This window comes from Equus przewalskii, chromosome 21 (assembly GCF_037783145.1).
Source record: "Equus przewalskii isolate Varuska chromosome 21, EquPr2, whole genome shotgun sequence".
NCBI lineage: Eukaryota > Metazoa > Chordata > Mammalia > Perissodactyla > Equidae > Equus > Equus przewalskii.
The window spans coordinates 36,882,479-36,905,340 of NC_091851.1; the positions used below are offsets into that span (position 1 = coordinate 36,882,479).

General features: G+C 58.7%; 1 protein-coding gene across 3 annotated transcripts in view; it reads right to left on the reverse strand.

The window, feature by feature from the left end:
- Positions 1-9,222: 9,222 nt before the first annotated feature.
- Positions 9,223-22,862, reverse strand: part of PREX1 (phosphatidylinositol-3,4,5-trisphosphate dependent Rac exchange factor 1) — a 183,091-nt gene continuing 169,451 nt past the window's right edge. For all 3 annotated transcript variants that reach the window (XM_070589411.1, XM_070589413.1, XM_070589412.1), the window contains exons 32-40: positions 21,672-21,892; positions 19,004-19,103; positions 16,800-16,943; positions 16,586-16,700; positions 15,031-15,097; positions 13,836-14,008; positions 12,650-12,752; positions 12,261-12,328; positions 9,223-10,803 (exon numbers count right to left, since the gene is read on the reverse strand). In XM_070589411.1, coding sequence (XP_070445512.1) covers positions 10,761-10,803; positions 12,261-12,328; positions 12,650-12,752; positions 13,836-14,008; positions 15,031-15,097; positions 16,586-16,700; positions 16,800-16,943; positions 19,004-19,103; positions 21,672-21,892 — 1,034 coding nt within the window. In that variant the 3' untranslated portion in view covers positions 9,223-10,760. The remainder of the gene's footprint in view (positions 10,804-12,260; positions 12,329-12,649; positions 12,753-13,835; positions 14,009-15,030; positions 15,098-16,585; positions 16,701-16,799; positions 16,944-19,003; positions 19,104-21,671; positions 21,893-22,862) is intronic.

The window sequence follows — 22,862 nt, forward strand, 5'->3', positions numbered from 1 at the left end:
TCAGTGCAGTTCTTATTTTCTGAACAGAATCATGAGAAAGTGTCCCCTTCAGTGTCCAGCCCACGGCTTACATCACCTGTTTGGGCATTTCTTCATGTTTTAATGAACCAGGAGCCCCCAAGGGGAAGCATCCTGGACCCCCTCTGACTGACCCTGGCCTCAGCAGCAGCATCTCCCATCCCAGGAGCCGCTGGTGGACCTGGAGCTAGAGCGATGACCTGGGTTTCCCTGCTATGTGCTCATCCGCGGCTCTGAGGCTCCTTAACCTCGTGACCCTGGGTGAGCCCCTCACCCCTCCATCTCCACTGTGGGGGTGGTGGGCCAGTGCCCCTCACAGGGCTGCTGTGGGATCAGTGAGGTGACATGTCACGGGAACACCGTGCCCAGGACATAGCAGGTGTTCCGCTAACCTATCATCATATTGACTCTTCAACCCCAGATGGACACTGGGATCTTGCTCCTCTGTTAACTGAGAGGAGGGAGGCCAGATGGCCTTTGATGTCCATCGGGCAGGGTCACGTTCTGGGCCTCCACCCTCGGGCAGGGTCAGACGTTCTGGGCCTCCACCCTCAGGCAGGGTCAGACATTCTGGGCCTCCACCATCGGGCAGGGTCAGACGTTCTGGGCCTCCACCATAGGGCAGGGTCAGACATTCTGGGCCTCCACCCTCGGGCAGGGTCAGACGTTCTGGGCCTCCACCCTCGGGCAGGGTCAGATGTTCTGGGCCTCCACCCTTAGGCAGGGTCAGACGTTCTGGGCCTCCACCATCGGGCAGGGTCATGTTCTGGGCCTCCACCCTCGGGCAGGGTCAGACGTTCTGGGCCTCCACCCTCAGGCAGGGTCAGACGTTCTGGGCCTCCACCATCGGGCAGGATTAGACGTTCTGGGCCTCCACCATCAAGTCGGGTCCCACTTGGAACAGAGCAGGGATGAGCGAGGGAGGATGGCAGGGTGTTCCTTCCCCCTTTTTGTAGCTGAGTCTCTACACAGGACCCAGGTCTGGCTTGGCTGCTGCCAGGACACGCAGACATGGCAGCACCTCCCACAGCCCCCCAGGTGACAGTGCCCAGAACCCCCTGCCAGCTCCTGACAGCAGGTGGTGTGATGGATGGAGGGGCAGCCCCGCCCCCCACACCCGAGCCTCCTGCCCTCCCCTGATGGGCTGCTCCCCATCAGCCTGGAGCTCCATCGCCCTCCAATGTCGGCCACGCACCACGGAAACAAGTCCCACCCGTCAGAGCCATCCCTGCATTCTTTCCCAAAGAGCTGTTTGCGCCAAAAGCCAGAAGAGAGAGCGGCCCCCACCCAGCTGGCCCTCCTCCGCCTGTGGGCCTGCGGCGTTCCTGTCCCTGGAACAGCGCATCCCGGCTGTGACGCTTCTGAAAAGCCCCCGTTCGTCACCCCACAGCTCTGGGGGGCTCTGCTGAAGCACAAATAGGTGCGTGGGAGCATCTCCCTGTTACCCATTGGCCCCGTAGCACTGGGATGTGCATGGCCCTCTGCAGGGAGCAGGGCCAGAGGGCAGGGGACAGAGGGAGGGCAGGCTTTGACTGGAGAGAAGGTGACACGGCAGGAAGCAGGGCAAGGGCTCGGGCGAGGTGGGCAGGATAGAGTAGGGTCTTGCAGGGGGTGGGGGTGTGGGGCTTGTAGTCTGAGTGACAGAAGTCCCTGGAGGATTCCGAGCGAGCAGGGACATGGTTGACTTAGACTCTCACAGGATCCCTCTGTCTGCAGTAGGGGGTTGAGGCTGGGAGCGGGAGACCACTGAGGAGTAGACTGGAATATTCTGGCAAAAGATGGTCTGGAACAGGGTGGCAGCAGTAGACGTGGAGAGAAGTACCCAAGTGTCCAACATCCAGAGCAGGAAGGAAAGAGGCCCAGGGAGAAAAGAAGTGTTCCTCAGGGGCCATCTCTTTTCAGGGAGAAAGGATTTTCCCAGAATCCCCTAGTGCACAATGCTTGCACCTCATTGGCCAGAAGTGGGTCAACATCCACCAATCACAGGAAAGGGGTGGGATCCCGTGATTGGCTTACATCCTTACGCAAGACCACCTTCATAATTTGCCGGGCCCAGTGCAAAACCAAAACGCAGAGCCCCTTCTTCAAAAATTATTAAGAATGTCAAGACTGTTAAGGCAGCCTTGTTCCCATGATTCACCCCCTGGGCTGAGCATGGGGCCACCCAGACGGACCGCAGGAAGGAGGGCATGGGCAGCAGGGACGTGACCCCAGTGGGGGCAGCAGCCTCAGTACACCAGTCACTGTGCCTGGCTTTGCTGGTCCCTATAATTGGGATAATGGCCCAGGGAGGTGCTAGGAAGATGTGGGGGACACATATCAAGTGCTTAGAAGAGAGTCACTTGTTATTATTCTCAGTACCTCTAGGGACCAGATCCACCTCTTTCCCAGACTGTTGGTGTCACACAGCTGTAACCCCAGGACTCCAGGAAAATTTCTCTTCCAGGCCCCCCACCCCCCACCAGTCTGAGCGCCTCCAGCTCCCCCATTAGTCACGCCCTTTGTCTCCAGAAGAACCCGGAAGCCTCTGCCCTGGAGTTCATCAGAGGCGGCTGCGGGGAATAGACAGAAATAGTTCTATGTCATCATAATGTCGCACATTTCATAAAACAATAGGAAAAGCACAACACATTCTAGAAATAAAATGTTATAATACCACTTCCACTCTGAGAGTACTCTCGGCTTATTCTTGCAAACACTCAGATGAGCGGGCCAGGAGCCACGATTGCTCTGTTTTACAGATGAGGAAACGGTACTGTGCTCGAAACCCCCAGTGGCTTCCCGACTCTAGACATAAACTCCAAAGCCTGCCCGTCACCTGTCCCGTCCCAGTGCCCTGGGCCCTGCCCGCTCTGATGTCATATCCTCCCCCCACCTCTCTCACTGCTCCAGCTACAGGGGCCTTCCCACTCCTCCACCTCACCAGGACAGTCCTACCTGCGGGCCTTTGCACCTGCTGTTTCTTCAGTCTGGAACCAGCTGTCTCCAAGGTCTCTCCTCCTTAGGTCTCCATTCAAGGGTCTGCCGCAGAGAGGCCTTCGCTGACTGTTGATTAAAATAGCCTGCACAGCTGGCCCTGTCCCCCACCTGCTGGGTCTGTCTTATTGGCATTTATGCCATCTGACTTGTTACACACCCATGTGCTTATTGGTTTTTTTGTCTATCTCCTTCCAGCAGAAAATCAACTCCACGCGCACTTGGCTGATGTGACTGTGGGCCTGGAACAGGGCCTGGCACCTGGTAGGCCCTCCGTAAATATTTTTTAAGTGATGCCAGTGAGGGTAAGAGGTGGGCTCCAGTGGGTTGCTGAACCAGAGCTAGAATCACGAGGGGTTTCCATGAAGCTCCTGTGTGCCGGAATGCTGTGGGGGGATGCACTCTGGGCGGTGTGGGTGTCCTCAGCCCAAGCTGGCTTTGCATCGTCAGCAGTGACCTCCTGCCAAATTGCACCCAGACCCAGCCTAACAGAAGAACATTCTTGTGGGGACAGTCAGCTCCGTCCTTGGTTTCTGCAAGGGCTCTGAGGCCCTGGTGAGCCTCGCAGCTCAGCCGTCAATGCCAGTGAGGGAAACAGAGAGAACAGAAAGGTTTCAGGGGAGGCTGGTCAGGGCCCGAACTGTCCCAGGCAGGGAAGGCCGAGGGACACAATCATGCACTTTCCAAAACCTGAAGATGAAACTAGCACAGCCCCTCCCATGGGAGTGGCTGTCTACCGGTCAGAACCCTCCTGCCCCGGCCACACACTCACTGATTCACCCACCAGAAGCAACTAGTGTTGCTTGAGCACCTACTATGCACCAGCCACTGTGCCAGGAACTGGGGACACAGCTGCGAGCAAGGCAGGCCCAGCACGGCCCGTGTGAAACCTGCAGTCTGGCTGGAGTAGACCGACCATATGTGAGTTAACAAATACAGCAAAAATCTAAGTAAAGTTGGGATCTGTGCCGTGGCAGAGGAAACAGCGTGCTGGGCTAGCAAGTCATGGAACAGTGATCCTATCTTTACTCCATCAGGAGGGCTTCTCGGAAGAGGTGACGTTCTAACCAGAGATGAATGACAAGAAGAGGCAGCACGGGAAGAATGAGGCTGGGAGAGGTTCCTAGGCAGAGAAAACAGCAAGTGCAGAGTTCCTACATGGGAACAAGACTGCGGTCATAGAGTTTGAGGAACAGCAAGAAGGCCCCGGCAGCAGATGCGCCGTGAGCCAGAGAGGCAGCAGGTAGGAGGTGAGGCTGGAAAGCCTGGAGCCCCTGCTGGCTGCTTGGCTCGTCCAGGAGACCACGGTGGTGTTGGAGTCAGACGCACTCAGGTCAAAGCCCAAGGCCGTGTGACCTTGAGCAGGTCACTTAGCACTCTTGGCCTCTGCATTCTCACCTGTGAAATGGGACTAATAACCGTCTCTTCTTAGAGTCCCCGTGAGAAGTGGCGAGGTTTAGCCATCAGAATCCTCATCGGCAGGGGTGAGCGGTGCTCCCCGCCACGGCCGCGCGTTCACTGATTCATTCCACCCAAGTCGACGAGGACTGCTTGAGCACCCACAACACACCGACTGAGCGCTGTGCCAACACACCCGCGACGGCCCCGGCACACAGCACGTGCTCGAGGCTCAGCTGCTGTCGGTGTTAGTGGCCATTCCCACTCCACAGGGGGACCCTTCCTTCCTGCGCATCTGGGCCACCAGGTCTCGAGCGGGTTTCCTCTCCCTCCCCCTTGGCGACAGGAACGTCACTCGGACACGCGGTGTGGGCAGCCCAGAGCCGGCGTGGCTCTCGGCATCGAAGTTGCTAGCCCCCATCTGGTCCCTTTAGCCTCCGTGTCCAGAGGGGAGATGGTCGGGGCCGCGGGAGGCTGCCCTGTCATTAGAACACCCTTGCCACCACGTTCTGATGACCTGGGGGTCTCTGGTAAAGGAGACGGACAAGAATCCCTGCCCTTGTGGGGCTAACTCATAGTGCAAGAGACACAAAATGAACAGACGAACCGTAGACTCTGCTAGGTGGCGGTAAATGCGACAGAGAAAAATAAAACAGTGAGAGGAGAGAGGGTAAGAGGAAAGAATGGAGCACGTGGTGACACCCGAGCAGTCCTGAATCAAATAAAGGAGCAAAGCATGAGGTCAGCCGGGGTAAGAGTTCCCGGCCACAGGAACAACATGTGCAAAGACCCTGAGGCAGCACCCACGGCAACAAGGCAGCAAAGCATCCTTCTGATTTCCCACAACAGCCTGCGTCCTTTCGTTGGTAAGCTGACCTCTTCAACCGTTCCCCTCCCCCGCCCCCATTTCCACCAGGTTCTAGGATCAAAGCCAGATTCTCCCATGGTGTACCTGGGCAGAGTCCACGAAATCCAGTTCCCATTGCTAAATGTAACGTTGCTACCACAGCCCTGGAACCACATCCAGAGCCAGTATTTCCAAGCCGTGTGACCGTGGGTAAGTCCCTTAAACAACCTGAGCCTATTTCCTGCTCTGTAAAGCGGGGCTGTGGCGGTACCCACCTCGACGAGCTGGTGAGAGGGTCACGTGAGATGATGCCTTTAAGCCACCCAGCGAAGTGCCCAATAGATACTGAGCATTGGGCCCATGGGAGAGATTCTGACCATCACTATTAGTCCTCCAGAAAAGTCTGGGAGAGGCAGGGCTGGCCAAAGGATGAAATGTCCTTTTTGAGGAATAGAGTTGTATGCCTTCTGGTCATAGGAGGGGGAACTGAGGCTCAGAGAAGGTCACACAGCACATCAGGGGACTCTAACTTGGGCCCTGCTGCCCAGTCAAGCTCATCCTACAGCCCTCTCCTGACGACCTCTGCCCCTCCAGGGGACGTTACTAGTGCCCAGATAGGGCCAGCTTTCAGTCAGGCCTTCTGACTCACGGCCCCCAAAGCCCCAAAGCTCCGAGACACCAGGGAGCCCCAGCTACTCTCGGGGCTCCGCCAGGACGCCGGGCCCACAGCGCCACCTGGTGGTCAGTGCTTCATGCAGGTGGTGGTTCTGGGACCAGAGTGGGGTGCACATTAGTAACTGGCACCTCACTTTACAGTTTACGAGGGTCTTTCACAACCTTCTCATATGTCCAATTGCAAGGGAAGGAAGAAGGGAGAGAAGGAAAAGCACAAAAAAGGGAAAGACTATTTCGTCTAGCTCATAGACATATGTTAACGGGACAAAGGAAAAATAGAAAAGCTAAGAAAGAAAAGAAATGGAGGGGAAAGAGATGAAAATAAGAAAGAGAGAGAAATAAAGACAAGAGAAAAAAATTGAGAAAAAGAGAAAATATCCACCCACACCAAGTCAGGCCATGCCCAGCCCAGAAGGGCAAGAGGCCAGCGCCCACCACCCAGGCAGTCCCAGCCCCCGTCTCCGGGCTGCTCTGTCACAAACGTGGGCGCCCAGGAGCCAGCGCTGGGGATGGAAGCCAGGTGGGCAGGACGCAACAGGACTGGAGCCCAGGTCACCACCAGCTCTGGGCACTACGCGGTCCCTGGTGCCACCTGCTGGACGACAGAGCACCACACTTGTCCCCTAGAAGTTAAATTGGGGGGCCTCGAGGCTGTTGGTCCCCCAGCAACGCAGCCAGGTGGCTGGAAACGTCTCCATCTCTCAGAGAAGGAAACTGAGGCTGTGAGAGGGATGGTGGCTTCCCGAGGGACGGCCACTCAGCAAGTACAGAAGCCTGCCAGGTCCGGGGACAGGCGAGCGTGTCTGATTTCAAAGGTCCCAGCCCAGGCTCTCACTGCCCTGAGCAAGCCAGCCCAGCCCCAGGACAGAGGCAGGCGCAGACCACGTGGTTAGAGGCGCATGCAGGCAGCTGTGGTGTGGATTCCCAGCTCCGATAGACATGACCCTTCTGTCTTTCATTTAGCCAGGGTTCACTGACGCTGGGCACCGGGATGGATACTGGGGACACAGCAGACACGACAGGCGTGGCTCCTGCTCTCGGGGTGCTCTAACTGGTGGGGAAGCAGGATGGCAAATACATGAACAGTCAAATTCAGATAAAATCCTAAGGTGGCCAACTCTCCCCATCCCCACTTTGGCTTCCCGAGTGGCCCTTGACACCATCCACGCCAAGGGACCCTGTCCAACTCAGCTCCACTGGACAGCTGAAGAAACTGAGGACGGGGGGCATTCGGACGCCTGGATCCAGCTGTTGTCCTGGGGAGCTGAGAACCGCAAGTTCAAGAGACTCATCAGCCCACGTGGGTTTAGCCCACACCTGAGGCTCCACTGGCTGGCACAGGGACTCCTGGTCCCCAGGTCCTCCCTTGGCCAGAATCGCCACAGCGACTCCAGAGCTGACAATCTGGACCGTTCAGAGGCTGGCGCTGGCCAAGCTTGCCCGGGCCAGGCCATCCTGGAGCCTAGTGGGTCAGGGAAAGGAGTATGCCAGGCCAGGTGGGGCTGCGGGGAGCTGCCAACCCCAGAGGCAGTGGCCACTCCTCAGCTCCAGCCGACACACGGCCAGGCGCGACGTGGGCCAGCGGGACCAGAGCTTCTGAATTTTCCAGAGAAACCAAAACTCAGAATCTGGAAGCGAAATCTGCTGGTCCTTAAGTATGAGCGTCTAATTTGAAATTATAAAAAACTCTCTATCGGGAAAAATAAAAACAAAACCCACGTCTATTTCCAAGTTTCAGCCGGTGCAAGGGCCGGCTGTTTGAGACCTCTTGTCTCCCACAATAAAACGCCCCCTCGCTCTGAGCAAGGGGCCCTTTGCGCTCCATTGTGCACCGTGAGAAAGGCCTTCCGAGGAGGCAGGCCCAGGCTCTCAGCCCCAGTTTGCGGACGCAGCCGTCGCTGGGCAGCAATGTGACTTGCTCCAGGCCACAGAAACCCCGCTCCTCAGCTCCAAACCACAGCTGCCCCGTCTATCACTACAAGAGAACTCACTTTGCTCACTGGAGGCCCCCAGGGTGCTGCTTCCTACAACAGAGAGTGCCCGAAGGCAGGCATCAAATCCTCCCTATTGACCCCAAATACAGACGGAGGGGACAGCTCTCCCCTTAGAGCGACTTTCCCAGGATGCAGACACTGGCCCCAGATAATTCCCGAGAAGCAGAGCACCACTGTGCCCGAATCCCCCAGGACTCACTCTCGTCTATTACTGCACTGAGCCTTGGAAACCCGTGATAGAGACACGAGCTCCCTCTCTGGGAGGGACCCGATCTGGGCCTTGAGAGAATGACCTCTGGGACAGGTTTGTTTGGAAGGAAAAGAGATTAGAAGAGAATGGGCTCTGGTCTGAAATGGCAGGACGGGGTGGGGGCATCCTGGCTCAGGGGGGTCCCAAGCGTGGTCGTGACAATGGGAGGGCCTTCAAGAGGACTGCACCCAAGGGAGCCGTTCCTAGATGTCAGTGTTTTCCAACTGCGGGAAAGGAGAAGAAAGGAAGGAGGGAAGGGGGAGAGGAAGGGAGGGACAGGGAGGGAGATGGAAGGAGGGCGGCAGGCCTAGGACCGGTCTAGCAAAACAAGTCTGCAGGTCGAATTCTGTGGAGGCAATGAGATTCTCTGGCTGGGCAGAGGCAGCCAGGCAGCTTCCTAACAGTGGCCCGGGCCCGGGCAGTGAGAACCAGCTCACGGCCTAGACCTAGACTGACTGGCCCAGGGGTGCAGGCGCTGTGGCTACGCAGGCAGCTGTTGTGACTGGCCCACTTGCAGCCAGCATGGATTCTGATGGGCCGGAAAGTAGCCCGGCCCGACCACATGCTGATAACTGGAGCTCCCACCCGGATCCCAGATGCTAGACCCCGAGAGGCCTTGCAGGTTAAGGCGGAGGGCAGCTCAGTGGCGACGCTTGGACCTACCCTGACCCCTGGGCACATGGAAGACCAGGAACCCTGGCCCGACACCCCGGAGGAGACGAGGAATGCCTGGAAACAGTCTCGTTTTTCCACCACCGCAGTGAGATGGGAGCTCCGAATGCAAAATAAAGGCAAAATACAATAGCAGACGCCCCCGTGCAATCTCGGGTAGTCCTCAGAGCTCCCCTGTGAGGGAAAATGCATACAGCCCCCACTGAGGAAGAAACTGGGACTCGGAGTGGTGGCGTCACGGAGCAGGGGTCTCGGGCTCAAGGCCCCTTACGGTACAGATGGGAACCGTTCACCTGCGGCTTCAAAGCTCAGGCTGGTTCCACCCGGGATGCTGGCCACACCACCCACACCAGCAGGGTCAGCCCCAAAGGAACCCACCACAGGTCAGGACCTTTGTATTATAAACTGACTTTTAATAATAAAAAAATCTATCATGAATTTAATGGGAAGATCTGTACATTTTAAAGTAAACCAGTGCAGCTGCCCTCGCCTTCAGGGGCCCCTCTCCATTTCTTGCCACGGGGTCCTCATCAGCGTCGCCTGTGTCCAGCAACAAGCCCACTCTTGCAATCCAGTGCATGGTGGCGAGAGAGAGGGCGGTCCCTGGGGGCCCGGGCAGCCAGGATTCTGATGGGGCTTCAAGACACAGGGGCAGGGGAAACTTCCCCCCGACCGCGCCCACCGGCCCTTCTGCCTCAGCCATGACATTTCCCTGCTGGCACATGGGGCTGGAGGGGACAAACTGCCCAGGGGGTCTCCACAGGGGTCCCTGGGCTCAGAAGATGAGCAGGTCAGCTTCCTGTCCCAAATGCCCTGGCTCTGTGCTACCATCAAAAAAATAAATTACTGAAACCATCCCCATGTATTGCGGTGGCCCTACCTGCAGGACAGCCACTGTGTGCGAGAGCATCTCAGGCGGGTGGTTCAACCCCCTCCAGCCCCAAACCCCTGCGGCCAGTCATTCCAGGAGGGCAGGCAATTCATTCTAACGCTGACCCGGGGGTGGAGAGCAGAGGGCGGCCAGGAAAGGCTCAGAGCCGAGGCCTGTGAGCGACACTTTAGGACCCTAACATTCAAAAAGATGAAATGTTGACATTTTTTGAATTTTCAATAATTTAGTTTTTTTTTTCTTTTCTTTTTTTTTAGTAGAACTGGGAAAAGTTGTGACTACTACCTTACATTGGTCCCCTGTTAGACGATATACCTTTCTTTGAAATAATCTCACAACCTGGAGGAAAAAACTCAGACAACACCAACAACATAAAAACCTCAAAGTTCAAAAAACCGTAGAGATTTTACACCATATAAATAAAGTCGGAGCAAATCTCGTGCCCAGGGCTGATGGCTCAAGTCCCCACGGTGGGGACGTGGAGGCTGGGCAGCTTTCGAGCATCCTCTGGGGAACAGGTGCCGTGCCCTGTCCGTCTGTCTTTCCCGGCAGAGGCCCAGCTTTCCCGAGTCCACCAAGCAGGTTAGTACAGGGTTAGGGGTGAATCTGGAAGCTAAAAGGACGACGAGACGTGTGTCGCCTGGAATGTGGACTTCGAAGGAAACCAAGGGTTTCAAAAGTGCAGGTTGAGCCATCTCGAGGGAGCCGAGTCCGAGGGCCTCCAGCTACAGCGCCTGTGACTTCTGTGTCCTGGGGACTTGCAGGCAGGAGCCCAGGCCCCGGCTGCCCCCATCAGTTCTGCGGGTCCCCAGCACCCCTCGGGCTTCCGGCAGAAGGGTGGAGAAGGCACCGGCCCCAGGCCGATCAGCCAGCTCATCCGAGAGTGGGGGCACCGTTTGTCCTCGTAGGAGGTGATGGAGGAGGCTGGGCAGATCCCCGAGCAGGCGGGAGCAGAGGCCCCGGGCCAGCTCTGGAGAAGGCCATGTGGCCCCGTGTTCTCCCAAGTCCTGGCCCCGAGGACGCAGCCGAGCCCCGTGCATCTCAGAGGTCTCCGTCCACCGGGGGTTGGCAGAGGCGATAGAGCCTAGTGGATGGAGGCGAAGAGGATGAGGAGCGGCCGGGCGGCCAGGGCCGATTGTTATTACTCTATCAACTCTTCATGGAACACATAATCCACACCCAGAAAACAAAACTCAACAGGGATTAAAAAACAGAGTGAAAAACATTTATGCTGCCCATACTTCCCCCAGCCATCCAGGCCCCTACCCACAGGCACGCCCTGCTCCCTCCAGACGGACGAGGGGTTTACAGACACAGCCGTGTCTGCGTGTGTGCGCCCGTGTGTTAGGACGTGTACATGTTACACGTTAGGACGCTGCACGTTTACACGTGTGGGGGGTGTGCACATCTTTCCACACTAACGGTGGTAAACTAGACACGGTGCTCCATCCCTTGAGTTTTCGCACTGCATCCTTCCTGAGGGCCTCGCCCTGCACACACGGGGAGCTGCCTTTTCTTAACGTCTGCACCCAAGACTCTGAGCTCCATCTTCCAGTAAGCAGGAGCCACTAACGGGTTTCAAGCAGGACAGACAGATCTGCTGTGGGGAAATGACAGCAGGGGACCAGACAGGAGGCTCCTGTGGTGACAGGGGCAAGATAGAAGCAAGGCAGCACAGTGGGTTGAGCTCAGCTCCTAGGTCCAGCCTGCCTAGGTTAAGAATCCCAGCTCTGCCATTTACTAGCTGTGTGACCTCAGACAAGATATCTAACCTCTCTGTGCCTTAGTGTCCTTATCTGCCAAATGGCAGTAATAACAGTATCTTACTCACAGGCTGATGTTTGGAGTAAATGAGTAAAGGGACTGGAATGGTGCCTGGAGCAGGGTAAGTAACATACAAAAATGTTGCAAAGAAATGAGGGCTGAAAGCACAAAACCTGGTGAAACAGCAAGATCTGAATGCGAGTTACTGCACTGCACCAACGCCACTTCCCGGTTGTGACAATGTCCTGCGGTTATGTGAGACATTACACTGGGGGGTTGAGTGAAGGACCCACGGGGACTCTCTGTACTATTTCTGCAACTTCTTGTGAGTCAAACTATTTCAAAATAAAAAGTTATTTACAAATCGTGGGCAGATGCTGACAGCTAATGGCACAGTGGGGATGGGGAGAGAGGCCGGAATAAAAAGAGTTACTACTGGGAAAGGGGTGGCATGCAGCGCCAAGAGGCGGTCTGAAATCCACGTGCAGAGACAATGGGGTCGTAAGGACAGGAAGGTGGCAGAGAAGCGGGGGTCACACCCAATCATTGCCCAGGGCTCTCTTTGGCGGCCCTGTCTCATCTTCCCAGCCGAAGCGGGAGCTCCTCTGGGGGTAACAGACTGAGTGGTATTGGTTACTCCTCAAAGAGGGGCCCCATAATGAGGGGTGAAGCCCCCTCTGAACAGCAGGGGGTCTGCCTGGGGTGAGGCCAGCAGTTTGACGTGAAGACCCTTCTGGGAAGGAGGAGACAGGAGAGAGGGAAGGGACAGCCACTCACCGTGGTGCGCCCTGAGGCATCTGATCCTTGACTCGGAGGTTTTTGGCCAGAATCTCTACCCTGGGGCCCTGGGCAGAAAGAACCATGAGGCCCGGACCTGCCTCTTCAGAGTTCAGGGCCCTTGAGGACACGTGCGGGTGGGGTGGGAATGGGGTGGGGTGAGGGCAGTAATGGGAGGCCCCAGAAGCTGACATCCTGGCCCCCTCCAGATGGGGAGAAGTCCAAGTCGGGAGCTGATGACCACCCAGTCCCCAGACGGCCCCTCCTCCCACCCCGGCTGAGAGCGCACCAAGCCTGGACCCACAACGCCCAGGCGCCCCCAGCCCAGCACGGCCCATGACACCTGGGCGCCCGCAGCCCAGCAGGGCCCTGGGGAGGAGCCAGCTCACCTGCTTCCGCATGATGTCCGTGGCCTGCATGATGCACTTGGGCAGCAGCCCGTGGCTCCGTGCCAGGATGGCCGCCTGCTCCAGGGAGACGCTGAGGGTGCTCCTGCGGGGAGGGGCAGGGGACGTGGTTAGACGGGGCAGCCTCCTGTCCCATGGTGGCCTCGAGACCCCAGACACCTGGAAACGCAGCGCACTTGACCATCACGGCCCAGCAGACCCTTGGCCTCCGTCCTACTCTCTCCCCAAGCGAGCTCTGCCTCAGGGCCGAGAACCAGCTTCCCCATCCGGTGGACACAATTACACCGCAACCCTCACGGTACATTAACCTCTGCAGGTCCCAGTTCCCTTCACCACGAGGCATGGGCAATCGCGGTGCACCACTGACAGCTGGACCAGGTTGGGCAGCCTGCACCGTGCAGGATGTTCAGCAGCATCCCTGGCTCTACCACCAGATGCCGGGAGCACCTCCCTACCCCAGCTGTGACGACCCACAAGGTCTCCAAACACTGCCAAGTGTCCCCTGGGGGCAAAATCGCCCTCGGCTGAGAACCCCTGGAACAGGCCCATGGCACCAGCCGGCCGCGAGGAAACACGTTAATGCACGTGGAACATCAACAATGGGGCTTGGTGCACAGTGAGCGCTCTCAACCCCTACTGAGCGCCCGCTGTGTGCCAGGCACTGCTCCGCCAGGAATAAATGAGACAGCAAAGGACATGGGACGTGGGACCTGATGAGGGCGGACGAGGAAAACAGAGTAGGGGAGGGTCTGGGGTGGGGAGAGAGTGCAATGGGGGGTCAGGGAAGGCCTCTCAGAGAAGGTGACATCCATGCCCTGGGATGGGACGAAGGACAGAGGTGGGAGAGTGTCCAGTGAGGCCAGTTTGGCCTCAATAAAGACGAGTGATCATTACTGTTAAGGCTGAATGAATGTTCAAGCACAATCATGACGCACAGGCTCTCCACACGAACCACCGAGCGAGGGAACCAGGAAGTTGCACGGCCCTCCTGGGACCACGTGCTCCTGTGGCCCATTTCACAGATAAACTGAGGTCAGAGAGGACCAGGGCCTGGTCTGGACTCAACATGCAGTGGAAGAACCAGGATTCAAACTCAGCCTCCCGCCCCCTGTCCTGGGCCCCCAGTCGGCCCCCTGCCCGCCCCCACTCAGAGGTCCCGGCCGCTCACCTCTGCATGCCCGTGCCGCACATGGCGATCTGGCAAGCCCCCAGGCGGTAGCAGAGCTCGGAGGAGACGGGGATGAGGCCGGCGCCCAGGCTCGCACCAGCGCCAGGTTTGGGGTGGACGAGGGACTTCATGAGGCGGCAGAGCTCGTCCAGGGCGTTGATGGGGCGTATCAGCTGCGGGACACACACACACCCGCACAGTTGGAGGAGGCCCCCACCCGGCCTTCCTCCCTGTCATCGCCCTCCAGCCCAGCTCTGTTCCTGCAGCCGTCCTCCAGGCTCGCCTCACCAGGGGGCACAGCCCCATCAACCTCCCCCGAACCCTGCTCAAGCACTATCTGGGGCTCCCCACTGCCCCACAAGCTGGCGTTCAGGGTTCACGAAACATCCCAGGCCTAATCTTCCAGTCTCATTCTCTTCACCTGCCCAAGTGCGCCCACAACTACGCCTGAAGGAAGTGCCCTCTCCCGTCCTCTCCAGACGGCTGCCCCTCCCTAGAAGGGCCTTCCTTTCCGCCCCTCGCCCCCTGACCGATCGCTTCGTGCGGGCACAAAACGGTGGTTCACCAGTTCTTTCTGTGCCACCTTCATTCTGCCAGACTATGAACTCCCAGAGGCCGTGCCCACCACCTCTCTCGGAGCCCCCAGCCCCAGTCCTGAGGCCGGGACCCCAAAACCACTGCCAAATTTGAGGCCTGGGAAGAGCATGAAAGGCCTGGAGCACGGTAGGAGGCACGAGCCCTCGGGAAGCAACCGTGACATGCGGGCCCTGGACAGCGGGTCTTTCCATCTCTCGAGAAAAGCTAGAAGCCTCCATTTTACAGGAAATCTTTTTTTTTTTTTAAATATTGGCCACAAATTGAAAACAAACAAGAAAAACACTGCGTGGTCACATCTGGTGTGGGGCTCCAGCCTCAGAGAAATGCTTTGATAAACCAGGCTGACGAGCGAGGCACAGGTGAGTGGTGCCAGGGAAAATAAATCATCTGAGGAATTCCAGGGCAGGCGGGGACGAAGCTGGAATTCCGAGAATGGGGAGGGAGCCATCCCAGGGGACCTCCTGGAGGAGGGGCTGCAGAAGCCTTGTCTGTCAGGACTGTGACCGGGGGCCACCCTGGGCCCTGCCTGCTGAGTCTTGACCTGAGAGCCCCCAGTCCTGGCTAAGCTCCAGAGAGGGCGAGGGACACGGGAGGCAACCTGGTCTATCTTCACCACCGTGGTGCTGGCATCCGTGGGCAGGTTGGACCGTTCCAGGTAGAAGGCCCTGAGAGAGAAAGGCGGGGTGAGTGGAGGTGGGGTGGGGTGGGAGGGGGCATCACGGCCACAGTCCTCCCAGCCCACCCGCCAATTCCGCAGGCCCTCTGTCCTCTGACACGGAAAGACGTCCCTGAGCGCCCCACACAGCCCTGCACCCACAGCCACCGGCTCCTCCAACAGCTGCGGGAGAGTAAGAAGGGGCTCCGGGCCCCTCAAGCGCCACCTTGCCCTGCCGCCGTCTGTCCAGGTCCGCACCCGAGGCCCCACTCCGTCCCGTGTCCTGCTCTCTCCCCTCCGCTCACGGCTCTCTGTCTCCCGGCTCACTTCATCTCCCCTCCAGAGCAGGACTGGGCCCGCGCTCTCTCTCTAAAGGGCCAAACCGTAAACACTGCAGGCCGTGAACCAGGCAGCCTCTGTCGAGACGCTACTCAGACGCTACTCAGCTCTGTGGTCCTCACACAAAAGCAGCAGAGAAGAAGGAAGGTGGCTGCGTGTCAACACAACTTTACTGACAAAAGGGGGTGGGCCAGACCCAGCTGCCTAGCATCCAGCTCCATGAAGAACAGGCTTTGCTGCTCAGTGCTGACCCCCAAGCAGCCCCCGGAGCAGAGCCTGGCCCACAGAGGCCTGGTTACCACGGCCCCGTGAGGACGGCCGGGAGGAAGGAGCACAGAGGCAGTATCTTAAACAGCCACCAAACGGCAGGCATCCATCAATCCAAAGAGATGTCAGTTTTAACGACAAGGCTGGGTGATTCCCTGAACGAACGAAGGGCAGCATAGTTCTCCCGTTTCCAAACGGCACAGCTGGGTCCCAAGGGGGCGACGCCCCTACCCACACCCGAAACCCCAGTTTCCTAGTTCTCAGCTCCCTTTCCATGGAGGGAGGAAGGAGGAGGGAGGGGAGGAGGAGGAGGGAGGGGAGGAGGAGGGAGGTGAGGGGGAGGGGGGAGGGGGAGGGGGGAGGGGCTGGTGAGGGCGGCGGCAGTGGGAGCTGCTTCCCTGGGGGCCCAAGGCTTCCTCCTGGCGATGCGGCCCCTGCTCACCCCTTCGCTCTGGGGGGGGGTCTCTTCTGAGCAGGGGCGGGGGGCACACCCCTTACTCACAGCCTCGAGAATCCCAGGGCCCCCCGTCTGGGCTCCCACCCCCCAGAGAACAAAACAGGCAGTTCCTCTCAGCTGGACGGACCTGCTTAGAAGCCCAGTAGACCCAGCCCACAGCGCAGCCCAGCCACTGTCAGCTGTGCGCCCTGGGGCAGGCTGGGTATGCTCCCTGGGCCTCAGTTTCCTCATCTGTAAAGTGGGTGAGAAGGGCCGACAGCGACTGTCGTGAGAATCTGATGAGCTGGCATGGCAGAGGGCCTGGCACACAGTAGGTGTCCCAGAAGGGGCGTTCTACCCACTTCCACACGGGGCCTGCCTGGCGCCTTACACACTCACGCCCACTCCCCGTGGCAGCGTCCAGAACCTGCCCCCCCCAACAGCCCATGCGGACACCTGAGCTTGCGGTAATACTGCTGGACCTTCTCCAGGGACTGGGCGTTGATCTCCTGCTGCAAATCCTCCGCGGCCTGGCTGCCCGGAGGCGGCGGCCCCTCCACGTTCTCCAGAGCTGGGAAGGAAGGAAGGAGAGGGAGGGCGGGCGGTTGGTCCCGGGCGTGCAGGGCGCCTCGGCCATCCGGGTGGGCCCCGCTCAGCCCCTGGGGCTCACCTTTCGTGAAGAGCACGGTGTGCAGCCTCAGGCTGGCCCCGTTCTCCAGGCGCGAGGGCAGCTTGGAGAAGTGGTAGCTGTCGAGGTAGAAGACGATCCTCAGCGCCTGCCGGCTGCCCTCGATGTGGTAGAAGACGTTGGTGTCTGCAGGAGGACATGGCAGGGCAGGCGGCTCACCACCGAGGCCGGCGGGAGGGGCTGGGGGGGGCCTCCCACCGACCTCTGCTGTGCGTCCTGGGGCCTCCGGTTCTCCCCACCCCAGGGTGCAGGCTCCATCTCCTTGTACCTCACGGGCTGCATCCTGAGACTCCCACATCCTCCCACCCTCTCGGGGTGGCCTCTGACGGCCCCGCCCCCACCCTCGGAGAAGCAGCCCCTGACCTCCCTTTTCAGCCCCTCCACAGGTCCCAGTTTCCACTGCTTAATCCTGGGACCTGACACTGGTCCTGCCCAGCTGGGAAGTCGTCCCTATTTGTCTTCAGGGCCTCACCAGTGCTCCCTGTACCCCTCGCCTGGTCGCCAGGGCCTCCAGCTGGCAAAAGCTGGGCTCAAACAGGACCTGCCTCTTATTTACACCCATAGGAAAAAGCTTCTGGCAGAGGCGGCACAGACACCCCATCCTGTACCCACGGCAGACATCACTAATCGATCACTGGTTCTCCCTGAGCCCAACTCAGCTTACAGACAGGCAGCCACTGCCGACCAATTCTAATCAGGACCTGAAACGAAACTCGCTCTCTGTCTGGAAAGTCTGCACATTCTCCGTGGGGTGATATCGCCCCCACGGAGATGAAAATTGGCTTTTGGAGGGAGGGCAAAATAAAACTTACTCTTTTTATGCATGAAGCACAGATATACATATAGTACGTAAACAGATATATAGAATTTCCGTGGATTCAAATTTCATGGGGGTGTGGCAATTAGAAAAAAATTGTCTAAATAGGCTCATTACGGAATGATGATAAACAGAAGCTGAGAAACACTGGTCTAGCCTGAGTGGAGTGGTCTCACACTGGTGGGCTCCAGAACCAGCTGGAGGGCTAGTGAACACAGACTTCTGGGCGCTGCTTCCAGAGTTTCCGATTCAGTAGGTCTGCGGCGGGGCCCGAGAATTCGCCTAACGAGCTCCCAGGCGCTGCTGGTCCAAGGACCACACTCAGAGAACCCCACCTCTACCCCGGGCCCAGTGGTTCTCAGTCCCGGCCGTACATCAAAGTCACCTGAGAAGCTTTCCTAGCATCCCACCGCCCAGGATCCACCCCACAGACTGAATCCAAAGCATGAGGGCTGGGGCTGGGGCGTCAGTCTCTTTGAAAATCTCCCTGGATGATCCCAGTGCAGCGGGGACTGAGACCCACTGGGCTGGACTGTGAGCTCCAGGAGGGCAGGAACCATGGCTGTATTTCTCTCCACTGCAGCCCCAGAACCGAAAACTGTGCCTGATCCATATCATGTGCTCATAATTACGGAGGGATGGGCGGGTGGATGGGTGAGTAAGTGGATGAGTGGATGAGTGGATGGGTGGGTGGGTGGATGGGTGGATGGTGGATGGGTGGGTAAGTGGGTGGAAGGATGGGAGAGAGGAAGAAGAAAGGAAGGAAGAAACTTAATTATGGTATAAGCCCTTTAAAAATCTTTACAAGGGGCCAGCCTGGTGGTGTAGTGGTTAAGTTCACGTGCTCCACTTCGGCGGCCCAGGGTTCACGGGTTTGGATCCCAGGCATGGGCCTACACACTGCTCATCAGGCCATGCTATGGCAGCATCCCACATATAAAGAGAAAGAAGATGGGCATAGATGTTAGCTCAGGGACAATCTTCCTCAAGCAAAAAGAGAAGACTGGCAACAGATGTTAGTTCAGGGCCAATCCTCCTCAAAAAGAAAAAACGGTCTTTACAAGTCTTCACCCCAAAGAAGGACGTCTCCAGACTGGACTTGTAGTAAGAGCTGGATACTGGTTATTCTCTTTTAAGAGCTGTTGGAGACAGGCTGGGTTTGCACAAAAGGAAACCCTTCTCTTTCCACGTGTGCCCCAAGGTTCAACTTCGGGATTCACGTTGGGGGCATGAGGTTTGACAATGCTGGCTTCTGGGTCAACCCTGGGCAGCTGGCCTGGTGGCAGGCGGAGGGACAGGGTGACCCCAAGGCAGTCCCTTCCCCCCCAGAACTCCGACTCTCACAGCGGAGGTGAGAAGAAACACTCACTGGCCACGTAGTTCTCGTCCAGCTGCTTGAAGGAGAAGGTGACGTTGTCCAGCTCCGACAGGGTCACCCAGATGTCCTCTAGCATGGTCCGTTCCTCCTTCTGCAGGAGGAAGATAGGATGGAGGAGTCTCAGTCTGCAACCCCACCCTGGGGTTTCACCCCGAGATGCCGCGATTCAACGCCAGGCAATGCCCCGGGCTGAGGCCGACTGGGCCTGAGGTCCCAGGCTGGGCTCTCCAGGCTGGACGCGAAATCGCGCTTGCTCTGTGGCTTGACCTGTCCCTCCCACGGTCAGAACCTGTCTCGGCTCTCATGGGCCGGGTGGCGCTCGTACCTGGACCACCCCACCAATCCAGCTTCACCATTTCAAACCTAACACACCCAACAGAAGTCTCCGTCTTCCCCTCCGCCTCCTCCAGGAGCCCAGCCAGGCGAAGGGCCCCAGCACCCACAGCTGCCCACGCCCCAGGCCGTGGGGACTTCGCAGCCTCTCCCCTCACCCCATAAACAGTCCATCACTGAGTCCTGACGGGTCGGCCCCCAAAACACTCCCCAGTTGCCCCCGCCTCTCCACCGTCTTCTCTGCCCCCACGTGAGACGCCGGCGGCTCTGCAGAACGCATGAGCCTCTTCAGATGCCCCCTGCCGCCCTCTACCCCGAACAAGGGGCCTCAGGATAAAACCGAGATGCTGAGAAAACAGGCAGCCTTGGGGTTACCAGGCCAAGTCAGGCTCCCGGGGCCCCCGTGACTACAAGTTAGTTTTTAAAAACCCAAACTGAATTATGTTACTCATCTGCCTCAAACTCTCTGAACCCTCCCTCTGCTCCCAGAATAAAGTCCCAGGCCGTGCAGATGTGGCCCCAGTGACCTCATGCCCCGACCCTCCTGGCCTGCTCCGCTCCGGCCACAACAGCCTCTGTTCAGGGCCTTTGCACATGCTGTTCCCTCTGGCCAGCACACTCTTCCTCACACCGCTCACCCAGCTGGCTGTCTTGAACCTCAGGCCTCAGCTCAAACGTCACCTCCTCAGAGAGGCTGTCTCTGACCACTTAATCCAAAAAGTTGAATCTCCTTCTAAAGCTGCTACATGATTCTCCTTTTCCGTCTCTCCTCCCTCCTCCATCCTTCCTTCTTCCCAATCTGCTTCCCCTAACTGGAAAGGGGGCTTGGGCCCGGCACCTCGTGGTGACTGGTGCGTCAATGCACTGGGCCCTGGTGTCCCCATCTGAGAAGAGGAAAGTCGGGGCCGCGGGTGACACCGTCCAGAAACCAACCGACCAGGAACCAAGCGGGGGGGGGGGGGGGGGGGGGGGGGGGGTCTCCTGCCAGGCAGGCACCTGTGCCCACCAGCAGCCAGCAGAGGGCGCCGTAGGCCACGCCTTCCTCACCACCAGCGCCTGCTGCCCCCAGCCCGGCCGGGAAAACATCTGGGAGACTGGGGGGCTCAGGGCTGCCAAGGAGGGGGCTCAGTTGGGGCACTCGGGCTGGGGAGCAGACAGCCCAGAGCGAGTGCTGCTGCAGGCGGCACAGCCGGGGGTGTCGGCTCTAGGCGCCAGCACCCCAAATGCTGAGTCCTTGGCTCTGCCTCCCTGGATGGCAGAGGGACCCGCCCGGACTCTGAGCCCTGAGGGCAGCCAGGGGTGGGAAGGGCAGCGAGGCGCTTCTGGGCCTGGAGTCAGACGCCCAGGGTCACACCGGCTCGGGGGCCTCAGTGGGCGCGCCCCTCAGATGTGGCAGAAGGGCCACGCCGGGGGCCACTGCAAGGATTCCCCATGATGCTATTTGCCCCAAGGAAGTTCACCGGATTGTTAGGAAAGCCGCTGCCCGGCCTCCCAGCCCCGCCTTTGCCCCTCCAGGGCCTCCCCGCCCAGCAGCAGGGGTGATTCTTCACGTGCCAAAGTCAGACCCTGTCCCTCCTCTGCTCAAAATCTTCCCATGGCTCCCACACGCCAGAGCAATGGCCGAGTCCCCAACAGCCTGCACGGCCCCTGAGCCCAGCTGATTCTTGGGACTCACCTTCCCGCCCTCCGCTGGCTCATCTGCTGTCGTTTCTCAACACTGCGCGAGACCTCCTGCCTCAGGGCCTTGGCACCTGCCATTCTCTCTGATGGAAGGTTCCTCCCTGATATCCTCATGGCTCATTCCCTCCCCTCCTTCGGTTCTCAGGCCAGATGTCACCTCAGTGAGGCCTTTCTCAGCCACCTTATCGAAACTTTCAACTGCCGCCACCCCAGGCCTTCCTGTCCCCTTCCCTGCTTGATCTTTCTCCTTAGCCTTTATCACCACATACGAGGGTTCCTCAACCTCCGCACTAGTGACACTTGGGGCCAGATGATTCTCTGTGAGGGGGGCATCCTGTCGCACTGAGGATATTCAGCGGCATCCCTGGCCTCCACACAGTACACTCCAACAGTACCTCTGTTGTCACGGTGTCAAGTGTCCCCTAGAGGGTAAGACTGCCCGGGTTAGAACCCCCAGTCTATACCACTTATTCTGTTACCTGTTTATGTCTGCCCCCCACCACTAGGACAGAAGATCCCCGAGTACAAGGACTCTGTCTTGTTCCCTGCTGGCTCCCCAGCGTCTGTGACAGGGGCACACAGCAGGTGCTCCATAAACAGCCCGCGGGAGCCCACGGGAGCCCTCTGCCTGCGCCCCCCCACTCACCGCGGTGGCCGGCGAGAGCAGCGACTGGCAGTGCAGCAGGACACCGGTGGCCGCCACCTGCTCCAGCCACTTGCGGCTGGCGTCCCGGCTGCTCTCCTCGTACTCGCCGTTGTTGTTGTAGCGGTAGCTGAGGGCTGCCAGCAGCTGCTCAGAGAAGGTGCACACGGCGGCCACCAGGGCCTGGCAGAAGATGGCGTCCCTCCGCAGCTGCAGCTCGGTGTCTGGAGGCGGGAGGGCAGGAGAGCTCACTGGGCGGTGCTCCTGCGCATCAGCAGGCCCGCGCCCCACGGCCCGGGCCAGGACCAACACCCCCACCACCCATCAGGGCCAACTTGCCAAAAATTAACGAATCCCAGCCATGAAAAGACAACTCCCCAAAATCAATTCTCCAAAAGGAGCCGACTCGCTGAAAAACTCAATTCTCTCAATGACCCATCTGCCTACACAAAATACCCACTTGTGGTTTTCCTGAGGCGATTCCCAAAACCCTCGGCCTCAGCTGTCTCTCCATTTGTCAGGGGGATTGTCAGCCTTGACTCAGAGTGACAATGACGCCAAGCATTTCTGCCAAGCTCCATGCTTTACGGAACGCAATGTACCATTCTCTCTATTTCTGACAAGTCCGCTTCTTCCTGCCCTCCCCACCCCCCACTCCTTGCTCACAGTGTGGTTTGCAGAACTGAGCAATTTCGGGCGATTGGTCACTCACGGTCCCAGTGTTCTGGAAGGGATTATTTTCGATGACTGGCTCTGGCCAATCGGTTTTTGGGGACCAATTCTGACCTAGATCCTATTTTAGCTGAGAATTTCTGGGAAGAAGGGAGGGGCGGAGAACGCCTCCAAGCTCCCCCAGGCCTGCTCAGCCCTCCCCTCCCTGTCATCTGCCGAGTAGGACGTCCCCAGGCTGCGCTGAGGGCGGGACCGGCAAAGAGCCTCTCTCATCCTCGGTCCTCTATCCCGCGTCCTCGACAAGATCTGCCCAGGCTGGGAGGGAGCGAGACAGGGCTTCTGGCTCCAGGGCCCTGAGCCTTGTCCCCTGGACAAGAGGATGAAATGAGGTCTAGGCAGTTCTTGGAGCTGCTGGAGGCCAAATGATACCCTCGCCCCGTGCAGGCCCTCATGACCACGGGAATGTCAACCAGCAGAAGAGGTCGTGCCCGGGCTACAGTTATGAGCACCCCCAGCCAGGAG